The 23,027-nt window shown below is 42.1% G+C and overlaps 1 protein-coding gene across 1 annotated transcript; it reads right to left on the bottom strand.

Moving 5' to 3' along the window:
- Positions 1 to 1,903: 1,903 nt before the first annotated feature.
- Positions 1,904 to 3,384, bottom strand: LOC144771531 (uncharacterized). The gene has a single exon (XM_078655935.1). The coding sequence runs from the start codon at positions 3,380 to 3,382 to the stop codon at positions 2,468 to 2,470; it is 915 nt and encodes a 304-aa protein (XP_078512061.1). The 5' UTR covers positions 3,383 to 3,384; the 3' UTR covers positions 1,904 to 2,467.
- Positions 3,385 to 23,027: the final 19,643 nt, after the last annotated feature.

The raw sequence follows: 23,027 nt of genomic DNA, 5'->3' as shown, positions 1-23,027 counted from the left end.
GAAGGGTTCCTTCCATTTTCTCAGTGCCGGCACTCTTCATCAGAGGGCCCAAGGCTCACTGTGAACTGCTTGCATGAAATGGTTCATGCGAATGGACTGTTTACCACAGCCATCTCTTGGACACATTTCTGGTATGGTGGCATTTAGCACAGGCTACGTATGAAAATTATTGCAACTAGAAAACAGCAAGGCATTCAGTTACAAAATCTCAGATAGTTTTTTTATGGGGGGTCGGAGGAGAGGGGGTTATAGTGTACCCTAATATTGACTTGTTTACCTTTTGCAGTGGAACTACCCCCTCCCACCATCACCGAAAAAGCTCCATTTTAACACTTTGTTTCTGTGGTTTCCCGTCCTCTCACCTTCTATGCACATAATAACTTGTACGTCCTTTCCACATGGCTGGTGCTGTTCCTTCAAAGGCCCACACAGCCTCCTCACCACAGTTCAGTATGGTGAAAAATGTCCCTTTCTTGCCAGAGCACCCTACCTTTTCTGCAACAAAAGAGTGTCGCATGAAGTTCTACGACTAAAACAAAAAACTGGGATTTATCCGGGATACACAATGATTGAAGGCTATGCATTTTATCATACCACGCTGCCGGGCCCCAGGGTTGTCGGCTGAAAGGCTGTGTTAAATTGAACATTATTGGACAGACATTGTTCGTGACGTGGCCGGCCCTTGGGGTTGTAGGCTCTACGATGTGTACTGATAAATTTTTGTAATAAATGTCTTTAAAAAAAAAAAAAAGTGTCGCGTGAAACCAAGGAATCCTTATTTTTGGGGAGCGGCCATCTTATTTTTCTGGAATGCCCATTGTGAAGACTTTGAATTTTAGTTTTTGAGAAGCATGTCTTTGCACACACCACACAGGTGTACAGTTGTGTTGTAAAATGGATTTCTAGTAAAGTTTGCAGTGAGTAGAGTGCCATCCTGTCGAACATATTGCCTATAGGTTCACTGAGTAGAGCAGAGTCGGAGCCAGTCCTGGAGAAGTCTAACGTTTATGGTGTACGAGAAGGCAACCGTGCATTGGGATGTTTAGGAAATATGGCACGATGCGTCTGGTTTGCAATGACCTGTGTGAGGATGCAAAGCAGGATGTGCAATGCAAATTTTACAATGCACCTTGCATAGGGCAATCTTTAAGACGTACATTGGCTCCCACCAGCCTCTGGAAGAGACAACATATATTCAGAGCCCATGACATGTGAACGGCATGTAAGCCAGTGGAGCTAGGGTGAAGTACCAACCAGGAGCGGAGTGGTTCTGCAGACCACAATGAAGGGGGCAGCTTTTAATGTCGCATACACCTTCCGAATGCAAGTGAGACGCACCAGGATGGAAGGGAAACTGCTTTCTGGCTGAAAATGGACCATTGTAAGAGGCAGGGAGAAAACACAAGCACCCAACAGAAGGTATCCCGTAATAGGAGCTTAGGAAAAGAGGGATTATGCAACAGGAGGAACGCTCAACATTCACCTCCGTCTCATGTTACGTATGTGGGGATATAGGGCCTGATTATGAGTTTGGAAGACTATTCCATTATATCCTATGGAACATGTAACACAGCAGATGGGATATCCATCAGGTTTGTGATGAGTATCCCAAACCACACATCCTAATCATGCCCATGATGAGCAATATAACTAACTACAATTCCGAGGACAACTTGCTGAAAGAGGCCTGGGAGGACAGACGTTGCCTAGAATTACCGTTGACTGAAAGCTGTCGGTCTTGTGACACAGGAACTGTAGCCTGGATTTGTTATTACAGTACAGACTACTACCACTATTAAACAATTTAAGAAATCATGATAGTAGCAAAGAGGGAAGATACCAGAGTTACGGTGAACTGCAGAAGTTTACAAAAAATGACAAGTTAAGAAAAACGAGTGATTGCTGTAAGTGGAGAGGTATAGGGGAAAGAAAGGGGAGAAAAGAAAGTCTTGTCAAAAAGGGAAGCTGTAAAGTGCTCTTCATAGGGGGCAAACCCTTATGTTATCATTTAACAATCACATTTAAATTCTACAAGTCAGTAGGCTGTTTCCAAAGTGAGTGGGACACTTGAGCATCTGTGGGTAGTGGGACAATCACCCAACCCTGAGGGTCTATGAATGAGTCCTGCGACGGAGGCTTCGGTTGAGAGTATGCCCAATGGAGGCCAAGACACAGATGAAGAAGAGCTGTGTAAGAGACCAATCCAAGATCATGGACCAGAGGACATATCCAGTCATCAGAGGACAGATTCAGGGCGTAAGAAGAGTCCATGGTATTGAACAACTCTTCTTCCAGGGTGGAGGGTACTACGCAAGGAAGTCTCAGTCCTCGAGGAAAATCAATTTACCGAACCAGTTTACCTAAATGTTCTTTGTAGTGCCACAGCTGAGTAACAGTCTCTTTATCTTTCAAGTTGTAGGAATTCCACAAGAACATTCTGAATGCTGGAAAGTCATTTGGTACTGGTTCACCGTTTGAGGTCATGGTCTTTAGCCGCTGCTTGATTTGGTTCACAGTTAAAGGAGGTTTTTTTGTGTCGTTTTTGACTTTTTTTTGATTTCTTATCATTTTGCTCAGTACATTTCCCATCTTTGAGTGGATCTGGCAGGAAAGGATTATCTTGGTTCAAATCAACCGCCCGCTTCATGCTCTCTAGGGTCTGCTTCGTCATTGCTTCCAGGTACTTCCTCTTCTGATTCCAAGCCATCACCTTCTGAAGAATGTCCATGGGACGATCGTCTGAGCTGGATTCATCATCCGACTCTGCCAAGCGACTGTTGCTTTCTTCGCCATCCATGTCTGTTAAGTCAACGATCTCAGGTGGTGGCATTGGTACTTCACAGACATCTGATTCGTCGTCGTCGTCATCATCGTGGTCAGAGTCGGTTTCACTAACGTCATCATACTGGAGCGGTTTCAACTTTTTCTTTATTGGATGCACCGACTCCTTCGAGGTTTCATGCTTGAATGGTCTCTTGATAGGAGAGCTATTGTTTTCCTCTTCAGACTTACAATCATTTTGCTCCATAAAGTGTTGGCCACTAAGGTAACCAGGCCCAGATCCAGACGTCAGCTGGAAGGTGACTGGTGGAGTGAGCTCACGTCCGCCAAGATTAACCGGGTTCAGCGCGTTTGGCCTCAGAGAAGCTAGTGTGACTGGAGAACTCTCCCTCTTAAAATTTGGCATCTCTATTTTCACTGGAGGCATCTCCTCTTTGACAACAGGATGGAAGCCCATCGTGTGCACGAATGTCTGCTCCTTGCACTGCTCTGCTGCCCTCCAGTGATATTCCTTCTTATCCTCCCGGAGCTCGTAACCAGAGCAGCCGGGGGGACGCCCGGAGGCGGCGTCGTCCCAGAGGGCGCCCCGCTTCAGTGCCATGACCCCCCTGAGGCCGGTCCTCCTCCCGCGGTCCCTGCTGAGCCTCGGATCAGACACACACACACCGCCGGTACCGGGCAGGACGATGAGCCAAAGAAAGGGACGACGGACTGCTAGAGGAGATGCTAGTCACTTTCAAACAAAACTACAATTAATTTAAACACTCTTTATTCAATGGGAAATGCAACCTAACAATGCTGCACATCAATATTCAAACCCTTCCACCCTGATTCCCAGTGCCACTTTGTAATGCTCGTTTTTTTGCACTGATTTCAACGCGTTTCGAACCCGTAACTTTATTTTTAGATTTTTCTCAGGGCTCAGAACTGTTACCCACTATAAAACAAAAACACAAAATATATATGTCACTACATCTCAACTTATTTAAGGGTTCTAGAAACATTAATATCTACACTTTTGACTGCCAATCAAATTACGTCATGTTTACTTGGCATTCACATAGAAGTGCTGGAAAGAAACACTGTCCTCGCTCTTCTGATGAATGTACCGAAAACACAACAAACATGGGCTTAATTACCATTCAGCTCTAGTCTACTGATCGTATCTCACCCCACCTAATGATACTTCCATAATTACTCACACTAGTCAACAGAAGCCGCTACTTCAAACACGGACGGTCCCTACTGAACCGCTATGTCCACTTCCTCTGGACCTATTTTAATTTAAAACCAAAAAACGACTAATGAAGGCAGGATGTAACTCACTCTAGGCGCACAAATGAACATTCAGCACAATACATCATGCTTAATCAGAAAACTGACAGGAGGTAAATTATGTTTTTACTTGGCCAGACCTCTATGTCCCCGTTCTTTTGTTATCCTACATTGCAGTCATGCAACAAACAAGAGACCTCAAATCCAGCAAAGCATTTTGTGGAAATTATGCGCTTGTTAATATTAGCAGAATTCAATCAAGTCCATAACAATTGTGGCCCACGCAAGCATGCGTATCCTAAAGAGCTTACTTGTTCTTGTCCTTTTCGATTCTGAAATGGAGATGGGCTTCACTTCTCCGGCCTCTCGTCCAAAGTGTGACTCCTATCGGTTTTAAACTTGAGGCACGGCTGCAACTTCCCTATTAGTGCCATTACATCTGATTGGTAGAATGGTTAAAGATATTCCTTCCCCTGGAATGTCCCAGAAAGGCATTCTTGGGTATGTAGTTTGTAATATCACCTCCATACACCAAAAGGTAATACAACGCAATTACTGATCTAAAATAATTGACAAAATACCACATTGGGGACTGGAGTGGAAACAGAACCAAGTGGTATCATGACACTGAATTCAGTGGAGACTGGTTCTGAATCTCTGCTATCTCATTAAGTCCATCAGTAACAGTTTTGAAATGCACCATAAGATATGCTTCTTTTTGGGTCAGATTCATATAAAAATCTCCTCCACAGGGCTCAGGTTTTATAACTGATAACACAGTCCATTGCAGATCTGCCTCAGTGTGTTTTTTTCCATCCAATGGTTGATCAGTGGTCCTACTGACACTTTGCATCACATTCTTGATTTGTGTTGAGTTATCTTTTGACAGATCTCCTGATTGGTTTTACTAAAATATAGTTGTTCACAAGAGCATCTTACTGCATAAACCATGTTTTTATTTTTAAAATTTGAAAATGTTTTATGTTTCCATTTGACATTTTTATGCTGAAAAAATAAACCTTCAATTGTTTGACTGCAGCACATGCATGTGCCACACTTGAAATGTCCCTCCAATGGTGAGAGATTCCATAGTTGCTGCAAATAGTTTAATATTGTTGTGGTGGTATATAGGCCTGAATCAATTGACTGCCTATAGTCCTTTCTTTCTTTATGGTGAATAATGGCTTCACAAAATATTTATCCAATGTTTCATTCAAATGGCAATTCTGTCTGAGGATTCTTTTGAATTGATTTATTTTAGGACAAAATGTTGACACACAAACCTTACATTTTCTCATAGTTCTCACTTTCTTTATCTCCAAGAGAGACTCTTGTGGGGTCCACCAAGCTTGTTTCATAGAATTCCTTAACAATTTTTTCAGGTTTCCTCCTTTTTTCAGTTTATTCATCAATGCTTTTAGCATGAAACAAATATTTGCTTTTCTCTGAACAATTTCTCCTAACTCTTAAACATTGTTCACAGGACAAGTTATCAGGGAGGCTCCATGAATAATGGCTAGTATAATGTAATGCATTGTTCGGTCCGTCAGTTTGGAAAACAATGTTGTTTAAAATTGTCCATTTTTTAAACTACTAAAAGATTAAAAAATGTAATGGTGGAACAGTTGCTAGTTAGACTGAACTTTATGTCAGCTGACATGATTTAGCCAACTGAAAAACTAATTTAGAGTGTCCTCTAGTCCATTCTGCACACAAGATATCATCAATAAACCTAACCCATTTTTCAATCTGGTGGGGAAAAAAGGTTGTTTTGATAAATAAACTATTCCTCAAATGTGGCCATAAACAATACTGCCAACTCTGGACCAAAGGAACAACCCATGGCTGTACCTTTCACTTGAAAAAAGTATGCTTCTCCAAACTTGAAGTCGTTTTTATGTGAATCGTGGCAATTTCAAAATGAAGCTAGTTGGAACACAATGTGGCCTTGGTCCTTCTTCCAAAAATGATTAAATTTTTTCACGTCCATCCTCTTGTGATATTTGTGTTTAGGGAGCTATAAAATCTAATGTAACCAATCTCTGAGTCAAAGGATAAAATTCCATATTTTGGATCTTATTAATAAATTCCATAGTGCCCCCAAGGTACGAAGGGACTTGATGTATCAAGGGCTTCAAAAATACGTTAACATATTTGGCGATATGTTCCAGGATCGAGTCAAAGCCCTTAACTATCAGGCATCCTGGTGGAACTGCTGGATCTTTTTGCAATTTAGGTATTAGATAGAGTACTGATTTTCCTGAATCTGCCTTTTTCAAAAACTCAAATTTGTGTGGTCCAATGTAACCCACATCAAGTGCCTGTTTTACAAACTCTGCAATTTCATTTTAGGCCTATCTTTTGTAGGGTCAAATGGAATTTTGGCTAAATCTTTTCATTAAGTACTTGTCTGTCCCCTTCTTTTTTGTACTCATCTGCTAACCATACTATAGATGCGGCCCTTTTGTTCGCATGCTCAATTACGATTGTTTCATCTGTTTGTAAATGAGGAATCGCAATTCTCTGATCTTTCGTGATGGTGTTTTTGATATATTACTTTTTCTTCCCCAACTTATTAATGGCTGATAAAACCATTTTGCTCAAAAGTAAGTAATTCTTTTGCAATCTGATTAGAGTAAGGACAAAAGGTGGACTTATTTCTTAATCCAAATGCTTTCTTAGGCTGTGAGAAATCTTGATTCAACCAGGCCTCGAGGCGTATTTTACGACAAAATTCCAGTCCATCTTTTATTTACTTAACCAAGTAAGTCTGTTTTACTGGGACAAATGACAACCTCTTTTCTAGAACACTCTCTACAATTTTTGACAAAAGTCTGTTGGAAAGATTAAAAATAGTAGAGCTCATTGGTTCTTGTAGTACTGTTGACAGGTTGTCATTTCCCATGGCTGATTTTGATATCTGTTTCTGACTCTTTGCCGGCCTCATCCTAAAAAAGTCTGTTGGTTCCTTAGTTGTAAGTTTTGATAGGAGTACTATTCTTCTCCAGGGTTCGAATCCCCCGTGGAAGATGATGAAGCATCCAAAAATCGAACACATTTCCTTTTGGATCTCGCTTGGTACTCAGGTACAAATCTTCATGAATCCGGGTGTGAATAAAAATCGTTTTGTAGCTATGGGTAAATGGTTTTCACATTGAATGATTTTTTATACTTTCAAATTTTATGTTTATTTGATTGACCGTAACTTCCTTGAATTCCACAATTTCTTTATCTATTTTTGCCAGCAATGCTGTGGCATTTGAAATTGCTTGGTTATCTTTGATGCCCTGTTCAAATTCCAAGATCTCATCCAATTTTCATGCTGTAACCATTTGGTGTCTGCAGCTTGTCTTTGGGTCACATGAATGTGTGTGGGTGACAGCTGGGAAATGTGTATTCCTCCTACACAGACACATATAATGGGAAGCTTAAATGTCCCTGGATGGGCCTTCACTGGGAGGATTGGTGGGAATAGCTGGACCCAGCCCCACTTACAATTGAATTGGCTGTGTCCTGCCTCCACACAAAGGGCTGCCAACCCCCTGTAGTTAGTCTGGAGCCATGGCAGGGGCAGCAGGGCATCTGTGCACTTCTAAGACCTGCCTCTATAAGCACCACTGAGTGTATACATATTGGACCTCAGACACCACCACTTCAGTACTATGGATACTCTGCTAGGGAGAAGGACTACTGAGCTCTGCTGAACTGCCAATCTGAAGGACTGCTGCCCTGCTGGGCTGACCGGCTGGCCTTCTGCCTGGGTGATGAGGACTGGACCTGCATCTCTTGAATCCAGAACCCAGAGTGACTCTAAAGGTTAATTGGCTGGCCTCCTGATCTGAAGTCTTAGGGACACAGCAGGCTTCCATCAACCTTACACCTACACCTGGACTCTGCCATCTGTGAGGTTACCCTGGAATTGGGCTCAATGTGCTCTGATAGCCCCTCTCGATCCATCTCCTTTGTAGTGTAGCGCAACCCCGAGCCCAACCGACGCATCTCCGCTGCTGCATGGATTGGCCCCATTGCAAAGACCCGGATCACCTCCACAACCCACAATGTCTTCAGAACTGCCTCTGTGCGACACATAACCAGAGCAGGCCGTAGCATCCCTCATTGACGCCAGCCTTGACGGTGACGCCAGACTGCGCATCACATCCTCCAGCTCATCGGAACGGACGTATTGTCCCGACTGCGCACCAAATTCTCGGCACCAGACTTCGCATTGCAAGCCTCATCATCAGTATCCTGGATGATGATACAGGCCCTCGCATTGCGGCCTCACCGCATCTCAGAACCGAAGCATCGTTTCGGCTATAAACCGTGATTTAAGGTACTCTGTTTAGCAGGTCTAACTGGATCCCTGTAGCCGCACTCCGTCATTGCCAGCTGAACTTGTTACTTTGTCCATGTCCGGTATGACCATATATCCACAATTACCATTATGCTTTTTGGTGCTATTTTTACTGAAATCTTTTAAATTGCATATCCCTAGTTCTTCTGATTTATTTTGTCTTTTTGGTCTTGTTTTATTTATTAAATAAAGTAATTTTTTTCTAACTTGGTGTGGGATCCTTTTTGTGTGGTGTTTCACTTTATTATTGTTTGAAGTACTGCATAAATATTTTACACACTACTTCTACTTCTAAGTTAAGCCTGACTGCTCTGAGCTAAGCTACCAGAGGATTGAGCAAATGTTAATTTAGTGTTTGCTTGTGCCTCACCCTGGCAAGGATTGAGGTTGCTACTTGACAAGGACTCACAATACCAGTGGCGACTTCCTCTGTATGGGGAGGCAGGAGAGGGAGGCATGATATAAAAAATAAATAAAAAAATACCTTCTTTAACGCCGCTGCCGCTGCAAGTCTCTCCCATTGTCCTGCAGAGCACCGGAAGCCCCCAGTCTCCCGGACTCTACCATCCAATCACGATGCAGGAGGAGCAGCATTGAGATTGGTCTGAGTGGCCGAAACAGACACTCAGGCAGTAACTGGGAGGTTGGGCATGATTGCTTGGACAGCCCCGGAGGGCCTTCCAAGCCGTCAATCGCACTTAGGGAGGGGGGAGGGGGTGTAAACCACTCCTGCTCCCTTGGGTCTGGGGGGGCCCAGCTCTGCCTCGCCCAACCTGGCTGGAGTTGGAGTCCCGCCAAGAAAACTAAAATGATAATAACTTCTTGTTATTATCCTTTTCTTTTTCTTTTGCACTGCTTTTGCTTTTGCACTGCTCAACGAGCAGTGGGGTGACACTCCTCTACACCCCAGGCCACCAACAGCCCGTTTTCTTACAAACTGTCATCATCAGTATGACAGTAATGATAACATATACACATACACATTGATTACATTAATAAATACATTGCCAGTTTTCCTCCATGGGCAGTGGGGCCCCATTGGACGCCAGGAAGGGACTGGTAAAAAAATAAATCTAGTGCCTTTGCATTGCCTGTGGGCCCCCTGTGGAAGGTAGACAAAAATTACTAGTAATTACATTATACATTAACTAAAAACAACACCCATATGCTACTGACTACTACAATCAGCAGCAAGCACAAATAACTATAACATGAAACATATATGAAAAAAAGAAAAGTGAACACAAATAACATAGGCTCCTAAAATGCAATTACAAACAATCAATGCTCTAGAGAAAAGGCTTTTAAAAGTGCCATAAAATGAATAATAATCAGGTGCACGATCAGTGTCTTCACAAAATGGTGGTCGCACACATGGCAAGCAAAGAAGGAGGCTTGGAGAACAAAGGCAAAATGGTTGACTATGACACACACACTCACACTCACTTTGGCTCCAAAAAAGTATGGTTGCCAACATGGCAAGCAAAGAAGGAGGGAAAGGGAACAAAGAGAACATGGCTGCTGTACCTTGGCTGGAGCACCTTCCTTGCCCCCAAAAAGTGCAGCATTACAGAGAAGATAGAATTGCATACATTTATACCGACATGTGCCTACTCTTTATACCCCACTAGTAGAGCAGAAATGTTAGAAAAATAAAGTAAACCTAAAAATGCCCTGACCACAAACAAACCAAATAAAAAAATTGCTCCTGCAAAAGTTTTTTAAAAATGAAGAAAAACACAATAATATCTCACACACAACCACAAACTCATACACAAAATAGTGGGCCAGCAGATTGGGAAGAAATCAGCAATGAACAAAGGAAAATGCTACTTTGGCCAGGACTACCCCAGCCATACCTACTCTACCCACTAAGAGGCGCATACAGACAAAAAAGTAACCTAAATTTAGCATGAACACAAGGTCATCTACAAGCCGCTAAAATAATACAAACATCTCTAGCATAGCCGCAGTGAGAATGTGAAAAATTCATTAAAAATACACCCACTAAAAAATACAGTAAAAAAATGGCTATATGTCCACCCATCCTGATTGGGTGGGCGGACATACAGACATTTCTCTGACTGCTCTTACTCTGTCGGGCCGTCGGAGAGGTTTAGCTATGCTGGTGATGGAGTAACCACCACCGTAGTCAAACCTATTATCTGCCCACATCTAACGGGTGGTCAGACCATTATATTGGAGGTAAGGATGCTCTGTTGCTGTTGTGAGGGCATATGTTTACCGTCAACATATAAATCAGCCCCAAAATGCCTGGTGTGTCTTTCCTCCTAAAAAACTGGAGGTAGGTTCACCAAGCTGCCAGGAAAAACAGAAGTGATATTATGCTCTTTTCACCACCGATAATATCATAGGAGTGGCCACTTGACTCCCCTTTCACTCCCCAAAAGACTTGAATTTGCTGCTGAGCTACTAGAAGGGTAAAGACTGGAAGCTACCGAAAGAAATCAGAGTTCCTCTTTTTCTGTCTTCAGGTGGCTTTATCCAGTGAATAACAAAGACAGTATTAGGGGCAATTAAAATTCAAGCCATTGGTAGCAACAGCTGGACGTGACAATCCTAAACTGATATAAAAACTAGATACGTTTTGAGACATTTCATGATGTTCAGTAACTTTAGTTCCAAGCAATATAGTAAACAATCTACTGTCTAGTTCGGATAATATCACTGATCATAAGAAATAATGACACTGTCACTCCTCTACCAAGCAATCAGCCATGTAATTATCTAGCAAATCAATGTCTCTCTTACCAAGAATCCAATTTTGTACTTTTTTTATTCTCTTTGTTTGACAGGATATTCAGATGTGCAAATATTTAACATTGTAATTCAAACTGGAGATAACACTTTCAAGTTTAGCACATAGAAATGTCTGCATTACATGTGTCTTTATGATGTCGTTCTCTGTAATGTAACCTGCAAAGATTTTACAGAATCTGCATCATTTATTTGTGTGTATTTATTTAAAGTTCATGAGAGAACTCTAACGCCTTGAAAGTACTGAGGACTTATTACGAGAGTTGTGTTATAACCAGATGGTAAATACCACCTGTTGAAATCATACTACTGCAAAGCTTAATTTGTAAAAGAAAAAGGACCTTATTATCACTTATGCCGTATTACTGCCAGCCTGCTGCGGCGGCATTCCAGAAAACACTGCCAAGCTGGCAGTATCCCGGCCACTGTATTACAAGTCTCTCCCCCAGGGCTGATGGTGTGTGGGCGGCAGAGTCATGGCGGCGGCACGTTACGGCTCTGGAAACCAGCCAGAAGCCAATTCCGGCCATACTGTGCTGACCTAAAGGCATTGGCGGCACTAAATGAGCACTAGCTGCATTACACATGGGCACATTCACCCTCGAGCCATTACTTCAGCTCATTACCTGCCTTTCTGCAGACTCTCACATGGTGGTGTCCCTGCCAGGAACAGGTCGGCGAAAAGTCAATTCATGATTGGACTGGTGGAGAGCTGCATGAGACCACCTCAATGGCCCCCTTCTGCCACTGTAAATAACAAAGGGGGAGAGGGAGAAAAAGAGTGGATTTGTTCTCCCTGACGCTTTAAATAAACAGCAAGAATCCACCTGCTAGGGTGATGTGTTCCCTACAGTGGTGGGGAGCACATAGTGTTTTTAAAATACCCCTCAAACACCAAAATGACCCTTGGTGTCATTCTCTATCATCGGGGTCTTCGCACCCCTCTACGGGATGCGGCGTGCTACGACCTACGACTACGCGGGAGCACTGATCACAAAGACTATGCGTGGTGCGTGTGAGGGTTGTGTGTTTGTATGTGGTGGAGCAATTTAAGTGGGTGAATGGATGCAAAATTGCCTGTCCCGTGGGGTAAGTCAAATACATTTTAATGAGCCCCCGGGCTGTTACTGTTAAAAAGGGTGCAGGTTGAGGTGATTATGTGATATTAAGCACATCACCTCGTGGGTGCGTCAACATGTTTCGGAGATCAACTTCTTCTTCAGGATAGGGTGCACCACACCCCACCTTACTCACGTTTTCCTAAGTAAAAAAGTATATTGACACTCTGCCACTGCCTCTGAGGCGGTATTCTAGCTCACTTTCTTATTGGGTGGTCAGACTGCCAAGGAAGTGGACGGGAGGACCACCGGAAAGCAAGGCGGTACCCATCCCACTGTAATCATAATCAGGCCCAAAGAGCCAGGATCCAAAGCTTTTCTGTGAAGCCTGTCGCCGGTGCTAAATGCCAAGGCAAATTAGTCTTGATTCCACCTCATGTCTCTTTCTTCAACTACCCGGCCCTTCCTGTGTCTCACTCTTGTAGGTCCTTTTTAATACCTTATTTCTCCCTTTTTTCTACTGCTTTTCTCTCTTTCCTCTCTTCTTTTCCCATTTTATGTCTTTCTCTATCTTGTTCCGAGTTAAAGTTTGATGATGAAAAATCAGTTCTGGTGCCCAAAAATGAGTGCTGGTGCACCCTACCTTCCTCCACCACCTCAAATTAAGCACTGCGTTACTGCATGGTCAAGGTTTTTTCTCATGTGGTTTTCCTTGTGGGTGTTCATGGCCATTTAAACCATTCAAGCGAGATAATAGTTCACTCATAGCACTGTTTGAATTAAGATGCAAACATTATTTGAACCGTAATTCAACATTCTCAGCAAGGATGTTGTACTGACTGAGGTCTTTAGTGTTGCCCATCATTCTTTTTTCTGTAGGCCCAAGGTGGGGCTGGGGAAGCCTTTAATCCTCCATAAAATGTGCAAGGATCCCCAATCCTCGTTTCGTAATATTGAAAAGTGTCTGGGTTGTTTTTTCAGTTACAACAATGATGATCTATGCCTTCCTATAAAAATTAGAACTTTCTTTATACTTCCCCACAAAATGTAACTGCATCTGTATTTGCTATCAAAACCCACTTTTTGTAGCAAAATGAGGCCCTGGCAATTCATTCTCCGTGTAATGCGCATTTAATTCATCATGCAGAATGAGAAATTCTCATAATTGTCATTTATACAAATTTGACAACCTTCATTGAAAACAATTTAAATGAGAGATTAATGTAAATGCAAATTCTGCATAATCAATTGTGCTGCAATTTGACCATGCACTTTTATGATGTAGGTATATGTAAAAGTTGGCAGACCTAGAGTGCCACAGTGATAGTACCGGTTCGTGAGCTCTGCTAGTGCCCTTTCAGTAGTACATTTTCAAGTTTTTCTCAGCATTTTGAGTTTTTTTTAGGCCTGGGCTTAGTTCCCTGAGGTTTGCTACGCAAACTTCACAAAGTTACAAAAATTCTCTGCGAAGTTCCGCGAGTGGTGGAGTGCAGTGCAAACTGCAGTTTGTGCAGGTACTGCTGCAGCTCGAGTAGAAATTTTACTTACCTTTTACGATCGCGTGCGGGTCAAAAAAACTCCCTTCGCACATTAGGAACCAAAGTTTTCTGCACTCCGCGAGCTCCGCGAAGGGTGGAGTGCAGAAAACTCCGCAAACCCTGCGAACGGAGTGAAGTTCATTGCCGAGGCCTAGTTTATTTGTATTACTTTATGGATCGAGAAAATCAAAAACAAAATAAAAGTAGCTTGTCATCTTTATTGGGGTTAAACGTTATGGTTTTTAAGGAATTGGTATTTGTGATTCTTTGTTGCATATAATTGGGATTGTTGACAAAAGTAATTTACACTTCTGAGTAATTTACACATGGTGGTACTGAAGCAAATTTCAGGGAGGGGGTGCTGCCATCAATGTTACTTCACTGAAGTCATAGGGATTGTAAAATATCGAAGTGTCACACAGAAAAATTGTAAGGGCAGTGATAAGGGTGTAGTAATACGCTAATGGTGCATTTTGCAGAACACTGTTGCAAATATATTATTGAAGCATGGTGTGGTAGCACACTGCCATTTACAGACAGCACATATGGACTTTCGGGCTCATGCCATGCAGGAAACATTGCGAGGAGTTCCCATTGCTGTACCTCTTTTGGAATTGTTTTATGCCCATTGAAATATGATATTCTTGAGCTTTGTAAACCAACAATTAAAGTCCCTGTATTTGCAAAATAAGTGAACAAGCTTTGTGTACTATGAGGAGACTTCAAGGAAATAGGAAAAACTGTGCAATCCCCAAGCAGCAATGTCAAATAAAGATTGCAATACTGTATGAATAGTGTGACTTCCTGAGCAAAGGCTGAAGAATGATAGAAGCCAATGATATTCATTCATGGTTATATTCCAATGCAAGGACCTGGTGAACTGTGGTTTAAATGAAGATGTAGGAAACTTATTGCCAAATCGATCAATAAGCGTTTATAAGTGGTTGCCAAGAAGGTTCTCTAAAGCAGTAAAAACCTAAAAGAAAAGATTTCTTTTAAGAACCACCAAATGATTGCTTATCTCATTTCTAGAACCTACTGGGCATGGAAGACCGCCCACAGTGGGTCAGCTACAGATCCTGACAATAGGCCTGGCCCTGTGGCCAACCTCTGCTGCATATGGTGGAAGATTGCTCATGGGCGGTTGTCAGTTCTGCAACCAACTCTGCTGTACATGACCAAAGTCTGTGAATAGTGGAGGTTGGCTGCCTGGGGCAGGTAGGTCACAGGTGGTGCTTGGACAAAATACAGAAATTGAAATATTATAAATTCAAAATATCAGAAATAAATATTGTAATGCAAAAATATTATGTTAAAGAATATCGTTGTCAAGAATATACATTTTTCAGTACGTGATATAGTTTTTAAGAATATTGATGTTTTTCCTATAATTTTCAGTGATGTAGTAGCAAAAAATTATTTTTAAAAATGGATTTATTTTTTATTTTTATTTTTTATTATTTTAAACACAAGAAAGGTAATATACATAACGGGTGCCAGTAATCGAAACACATTACAGCTGGGGATGGGCGAGTGAAGGAAGAAACACCATATAGTCATGAGTGGCAGAATGATCGATACCAGCGGATGGCTGGAGCAAAACAATTAAACGTCAATGACCGCAGGCCTCCCCCCACCCAATCCACCCACCAAAAATACAGGATTTAAGAAGCATACAAGTGACATCCAGATACGATAAAAACAGGAGAATATGCCACAGTTCTTGTGAGAGAGGGAAAAGGGAATAGAAAGGTCATAGAAAATAACAAAGGAAAAATAATAAACCCCCCCACAACCCCCCACCCTACACCCCTGCCGATGGCTACGCCCTAACCCCACTAGCAGTGTGTCTGTCGCCCCCTAAACTACACCCCAAGGAAGGGGAAAAAGGTGGAGGAGGAGAATGTACAACACGATACGAGCTCCCGGACTCCCATCCCCCCGCCAAAAGCAGACACCCCCTACCGTCAGAAAAGCAAAGCAGAGCAAATCAAGAAATAGCATGTAGGGGAGCCGCAAACAGAGAGGGAAGAGAACATCCCGTCCGACCCCAATCAACAAAGATAGCAGACCCCGTCCAGATACAGTAGAAAACAATAACCAGACTATTCAGATACACAGTCGGCCCCGCTCCCATAGATACAACCCAGCCAAAAATTGAAAAAACATTGCATCGAAGTTCAATCAAGTTCAGCCCAAACCCTCACAGTCAAAAACAAAAATTCCACTCAGCACAAACAAGTCGCCACGATTCTCCACGTTGGAGACACCCAATCGGACCGCCATCACGACAAGAATGCCAAAAAATAGGAGAATGTCAAAGTTAATACGAGGAGAGGGAAAGCAGGATAAACGTACACAGAGATCAAAAGTCAGAGCAAGTCCACTGCCCATCAAAGCGAAAGTGTCCAAGCGGTGTCCATCGCTCACAGGAAGAAACGAAGGTCGAATTTGACAATCGTGGGGGGAGGCATATTTTTCCAGGGGGATAGTCACAGTCATCTCGGGTGGTATCAATTCAGGGCTGAACACACATCCAGTCGTTTCGGCCTCGATCGCCGCCATCGTAGGGTTGCTGGGAGGTTCCAAATGAATAACCCGCACGGGGTCCTCTGCGCCAATCAAGACGGTTACCGCGGGTGGAGTAGCTCGGCTTTCTAACAACAGAGGGTCGGAATCCGGTCTAGGACTAACACAGTCAACAGTGACAATCCTCCCCTGGATGACGGCGGCGACCCGTTCGTGAAGCTGCAAAATGGCGGCCATTACCGTGCGTATCGACGGTGTAGTTTCAGACCGCTCCATCGCCTCTCAATGAGCGACCGGGCGGGTATCCAAACCCCAGAGGCCGACTTCTCAGGGGAACAGGGGAGAATTGATGTAAAGTCCACTGTTAAACACTTCAACAGCACGAGAGGTACACCGTCGCCGCCCATGAGGTATGTATACCATAGAACTACCGGGAGCTCAACGGGGTCTCCGGGAAGAGAATCCTCGAACAAATACTCGATAATAACAGGCCACCGTAGTTGCAGGGTAGCACCGTCACCGGAGCGCCATCCAATAAGGGAAGGAAACAAAGCCACTTCGGGAGACCGGATCCACCCACTTTCCACAGCCGATGTTGTTCGACTCCAACCCGGCCAAGTTGAAACTCGAGGCCCCGGCGTCAAGTCTGGGGCAGGCCAAAAATGGCGCACGGGATATCTCCGCTCTCCGGGCCGCCAGAAATTTCGGGGTTGCACCTTTCGAATCAGGCGCAAATCACCAGCACGGGAGTCCGGCGGGAAGTCAGAATAGTACACAGGATTTATGAGCTTCTGGTGGAGGTCGACGGAGCCGGGAGCTTATGCGGCCATCTTGGTCACGAGCGTAGCTCCTCCTCCTTTAAAAATGGATTTAATGATTTTAATGAGTTTTAGTTATTATACTATTTTAACTATTAGTATTGTTAGTTTAATTGTTATTAATTTTTAAAAATGTTTGGAATGGTAAGGGATTTTTATTTTATTTTAATGTTATTAGTGATTATTAATACTGCAGAGGGTTGTTTGGTTTGTGAGGGGACAGGGTGGGAAGTTATTACAATTATAAAAGGGTTAATTTGTTTACTTTTCATTTTTAATGAGTTTTTTTTAATTATTATGTATTTTTTGTGTAATGTCATATTTTAAATAGTATTTTTTTATTTAGTTTTATTACTAGTTATAGTAAGTTATATTTTAGCAGCAGGTTGTTGGGTTTATAGGGGTACAAGGTGGAAAGTTAATTAAGCTATAAAAAATTACAATTTGTTTGTAATTTGTTTGTAATTGTTCATTAATTACATAATGTATTGTTAATTATGTAAATAGTTTACTACCTATGTATTTAAAGTATAAATTAGTAGTAAGTTGCTGGATTTGTATGGCTATAAGGTGGGAATATTATACATATTTGTAAAATTTGTAAAATTAGAAATTATAATTAATTGTTTTGAATTGTCCATTATTCCATTGATTGTTAATTATATAAATACTTCAATATCCATTAGTTTAGTGATTTGTTTGTTATATTTTAGTTGTGAGTTCTGAGTTTGTAGGGAAATATGGGGAGTAGTTAAGTTAAAATAAATGTTGTTGATTCAATGTTATTTTTTGTTAAAGATATTCATTTGATTATTGCTTATTCATATTAATTAATGTATTAATTATTGTGTAATTGTTGTAATATATAATTAATCTTAGTGTATTTTTTTATATGTTTATTAAATGGCCATTTGTAATACTGTGTTATTTTTTAGGTGAGTAGGTTGCTAAGAAAATATTGTTTTTGTTTAATTATATCATGTATATATTTGTGTAATCTATTAATTGGAAGTTAATTGTGTATAGTTTTTCATACTTTTTTTATCATTTATTTAATGGTGTTTGTGAGAATTTGTTTCTGAGATGATATTCTTCTAATATTTATTCATTTAAATTAAATAGATATTTGATGATTTTTATTGAGATATTTGTAGTTTGTCAAGCTATATTATTATATAAATTCTAAATGTGTCTATGTTAACATTGTTTTACAAATAAATAAAACATTTTGTGCACTCTAATTTAATTATGTTTTGTAGTAAGTGCTCAACATTTGTTTTCAATTAAATAGGATTTGTATTCATGTATGTAATACTTTTTTATGTCAAACACTGTCCCTGTTGTTGCTTAGACTAGAGTGGGAATAGTCAATCTAAACCCTCCAAAGTCTAGCAATTTGCCTGCTATTGCGCTCGCTGGAATGAAATAGTCAATTTAACTCCTTCAATGTTCAACACTTTCTCTACTGTTCCTAAGACTGGAGTGGGGGCATTACATTTAACCCCTCCAAATTCCAACAATTTTCCCTTCTGTTCTGTTGATTGGAGTAGGAATAGTTAATCTAACCCTTCATAGTCCAATGCTTTCCCTAATGTTGCTTAGATTGGAGTTGGAATAGGTAATTCACTAAACCAAAGTCCAACAGTTTCTCAACTCTTGATTATTGGAGTGGAAATAGTACATCTAACCCTTCAGAAGTTCAATGCATTTCCCACTGTTACATAGAGAGGGAATAGCAGATGATATATATAAATATATATATGTGTGTGTGTGTGTGGTGTGTGTGTGTGTATAATCCCCATGTATAATGTGTATATATACACACAAACCCTAACTCTGAGAGGAGACGCCGAGGGAGAGTACTTGCCCCGTCTGTTGGTTTTCGCTGAACTTTGCTGCTCGCCGCTCCCGCTGCGCGGGAGCCGCTTCGCTGTGGGAGGACATCCGTGACCCACCAACGTTGCTGCACCCGTTTGGCTGAAGCCCCGCCGAGAGGAAGGAAAAACATCTGCGGAGGCTGCAGGGGTAGCGCGGCAGGGACTCACTATCCCAGGAGTCCCTGCTTGACCACGAGACATCCGGTCAGCGCACCCCTGCGTGCCCCGCCCCCAACGCCCATCCTATAACATCAGGGGAGAGACCGTCTTGCGGGACGCAAGCGGGACGCCGGGCTAAGCCCGGGCAAAGGGCGGGCCGTCTGTGGCCGTCCGGGGCCAGCAGGGGCCGGGACGGGCCACCCCCCTAACAACTGAGGTAAAACCATTTGATTTGCTGATGTGGGTGCCATAATTACATTCCTGTAATCACATATGTCTTCATACTCCCCAATGTCCACCCGTTCAGGAAGAAGTTCTAGACGAGGGGGGAACTCAACAACGTGCACAATGGATAATTTTATCACTCGTGCGGTATCCGTTGTAGAAAAGGAAATCATTATGGCAGAACGTAGACTATCACGTGAATTCTTGGCACAAAAACGTTCATCTTTGGGATCACTAGCACGTGCCACATCCCCAGTGAATATAACCCCAGTTGAACTCTTAAGCCCCGCACCAACTGGTCATTTGCAACCTTGCGCTGTCGATATTAGGCAAGCTAATGGCGCTTTTGATATTGTCCCAGACTCTGCACCTTTAAACAGAATCCAATGTGATACTAAGACTAATACAAATAACCGTTCAGATAACACAACAGCCATCCCGCCGGCACTACCCGCAATTTTAATACATGATACGCCTCCAGGGTTAGCTCCCACACTCCCGACGCCAAAAGTAAGACGAGTTGTTACCAAAAGGAAGAGAGTGGTTACACCGAGGAAAGCGTATAGATTAAAGACACTCAAGAGAATTCGTAGGAACTACATGAATGGAGGTCCTGATTGTAAATCTATAGTGCCAGAAACAACGAATACGAGGCCAGAAACAAGTAACACACAAATGGGGGATGATCATAATGTTAAACTTGGTCAAACGCAGGATCTGGAATCCATAATTTGCCAGAATAACACACCAGCCATGAACCCGCTCCTTGACCAGATCCAAACGCTTATGTCAACTTTGCTTTCACCAGTTATCGAAAAAATAAAAGGGCTAAAAGAACGTTTGGACAAATTTGAACAAACCTCATTGGACAATTTTTTTGCCGTGAAATCCTTGATAACATTACATTCCAAGATCGGTGGAGAAACTACTAGGGTGGAAATTAGCCCCACTGCACCAAACCTAACTCATCAACATCGACGATCCAGAAAAGACACTGTGACAGATCAGAATGAATCTAATAATGAATCAAATAATGCTTTAAGGGGAAATCAATCTGAGTCTGCCAAGGCAAACCCAACTAACGGAGGAACCAAGTTGATTGTTCCCCCGAAACCTGCACCACGTAAAGTAAACTCGGTGAATAAAACTCTTATTACTCAAGCCCTGGTACCATCTAAACCAGTTAATGGGACTGATTTTCTTACTTATTCTACCAATTGTGGCTCGGACATTAATGCTCAAGTTGTTAATCATATTAGAGATAAACCAGTATTGAAAAAGACCCCACATGCACACCTTCCACCGGGATGTCAACCATATGTAGTTGTGTTAACTGGGGTCCCCCCCTTGAAACCTAATAAAAGGGAGTCATACGACGAGTTGAAGAACAAGACCTTATATTGGCTTAGAGAAAACAGACCCTTGCCATATTCTGTTAACTGCCATGTTATTCAGGTACGAAGAATTAGTTGGCTAGGCACAAGACCGAAAGATATAGCAGGGGATTGTATTTTGGTTAATTTTAAGGATCCCTCTGTTGCTCACCTTGTTTATGGCCAGAATCAAAGAGGAGGGCATTTAGGAATTGGTACCCGTGATCTCAGTTATTTTTACCCTATGCAGTGGCCCCAAGATACAAGAGATTCATCACGATCAGGCCTGACGAATAACAGGTACTCATTCTTTGATCCACCAACCCCAGTAGGAAGAATGTTCCCAGGAAATATGGATGGGGACAATAACTGGTCATGGTGGGGTAACTGACAAGAAGGAAAAGGCGGCCTATATGAGCCTTTACCCTCCTTGTCCAATAGTCAATCAGGGAACCATTGCGCAAAATTGACTGAAAATACTCTTGTCATGTTTTCTATATCTGACACTCCCGGAAGTTTACAGCCTAGAGCTCTGCCTATTAGTCCCCTCGAAGAACATCTAGGAAGGGATACAGTGAATTGTAGTCATGTAAATGCTATAGATAGGCCATTAGTGGTACCCATTGAGTTGCAGGTTTCCGCATCTCCCCATGAGTTTTCTGATGACCCTAATGAAGGGGTAATACTAGGTATACCTAGTGCGGGTAATATTTGCCCCAGTATCTTAGCACCATGCAATTTAAATCGTGATATCAAAATCTTGTCATGGAACATCGCAGGGCTGTCTAGAAACCTGTGCGATAGGAACTGGAGCTCTTTTATGGAAGAGTATGATATTATTCTTCTTCAAGAAACTTGGGCAATTAACATGGTGCACAGACTTGGATACAAAGCATTTTATTGTGGGGCAATTGCATCTGTAAAAGGTAGACCCTCAGGGGGCCTGATAGTTTGGATAAAAGTATGTCTGAATGTTGTTGTTTCACCTTGTAATATTGGTTCAAAAGACTTGCTCGGGGTGAAGATCACCACAAAGGATACTGGAGACATCTATTTGATAAATATCTATAATAGACCAAATCCACAGAAAAAGAAATCATTGGTTGTGGAACAGTTAAGTTTGTATCTGAGCACCTTAGAGCAGAACTCCCAAATAATTATAGGAGGGGATTTTAACTGTCAATTTGAGCCTGTGCTGGGGCTAGAAAATTTATTAGAAAACGAGGATAGGGCCTACAATATACCTTGTCTAGACACTGTAAGAGCAGTTAAAAGCTCAGAGGCAGTCATGCAGATTTACGAGCTGATGGTATCTCACAATCTAAGGGCCTGCAATGGTAGACTGGACCCAGATAAACCTTCTAATTATACTTATAGCAAAGGGAATTCTAAATCACTTATTGATTTTGTATTGATCACTGTTAACTTGTGGCACTTGTTGTTGACCTTTACTGTTGTGACCAGATCAGAAAGTGACCATTTCCCTTTACAGGTAGGGCTACTCTCCAAAGCATTCCTATCATTAGACAGTGGACCGGAACCAGACATTGAGGTGGGAGAGGTAGAGGTCTCAAACAATAGGAAAGCCCTAAAATGGCCTCATATCCTGGCAAAGGAGGATATACTTTTAGGTATTTATAACATCTTCTCTAACACTGTCTCCTCATATAAAGACCTATCTATGGGATCCCACGAAGTCCTCAAAATGCATCATCACTTAGTAGAGGAATTAATCCCCCTTCTGAGTAAAACTTGCAGTAATAAAAAAGGCAATATAAAACGGCAACTGGAACTGGAGACACCATGGTACAATAAACAGTGTCGTCTAGCCAAAGGTAACTTAATTAAAGCCGTAAAATCTAAAGATCAGAAGAGGGTGCGAGAATGTAGAGTTGAATACAAAAAACTCCTCTCTAGAGCAAAAAAAGAGTGGGATGACTCAATCTGGGAAGATCTTTTAAATGCAGCTAGGAAGCACGATCAATGCACCTTTTGGAGCTTGATAACTAAAAACAATAAATCGGGGAGCTCCAATAGAGATTTCTTTCTAGATGAAAAAGTTTGGTATGACCACTTCTTCAAATTATATGATGCAACCGAGGTGCCCCTAGATTACACCAGCATCGAATCTCCTTCCTCTTATCTTCACCCGGAAAAATTCACCATTGATGACACAATTCGTGCAATAAAGGCAGTTAAGGCGGGTAAGGCGCCAGGGCCTGATAAATTACCAGGCGATCTGTTTATTCATGACATTGAAGT

Source organism: Lissotriton helveticus, chromosome 8, assembly GCF_964261635.1.
Source record: "Lissotriton helveticus chromosome 8, aLisHel1.1, whole genome shotgun sequence".
NCBI classification, from domain to species: Eukaryota; Metazoa; Chordata; class Amphibia; order Caudata; family Salamandridae; genus Lissotriton; species Lissotriton helveticus.
This window is presented reverse-complemented; position numbering and strand designations above follow the sequence as displayed.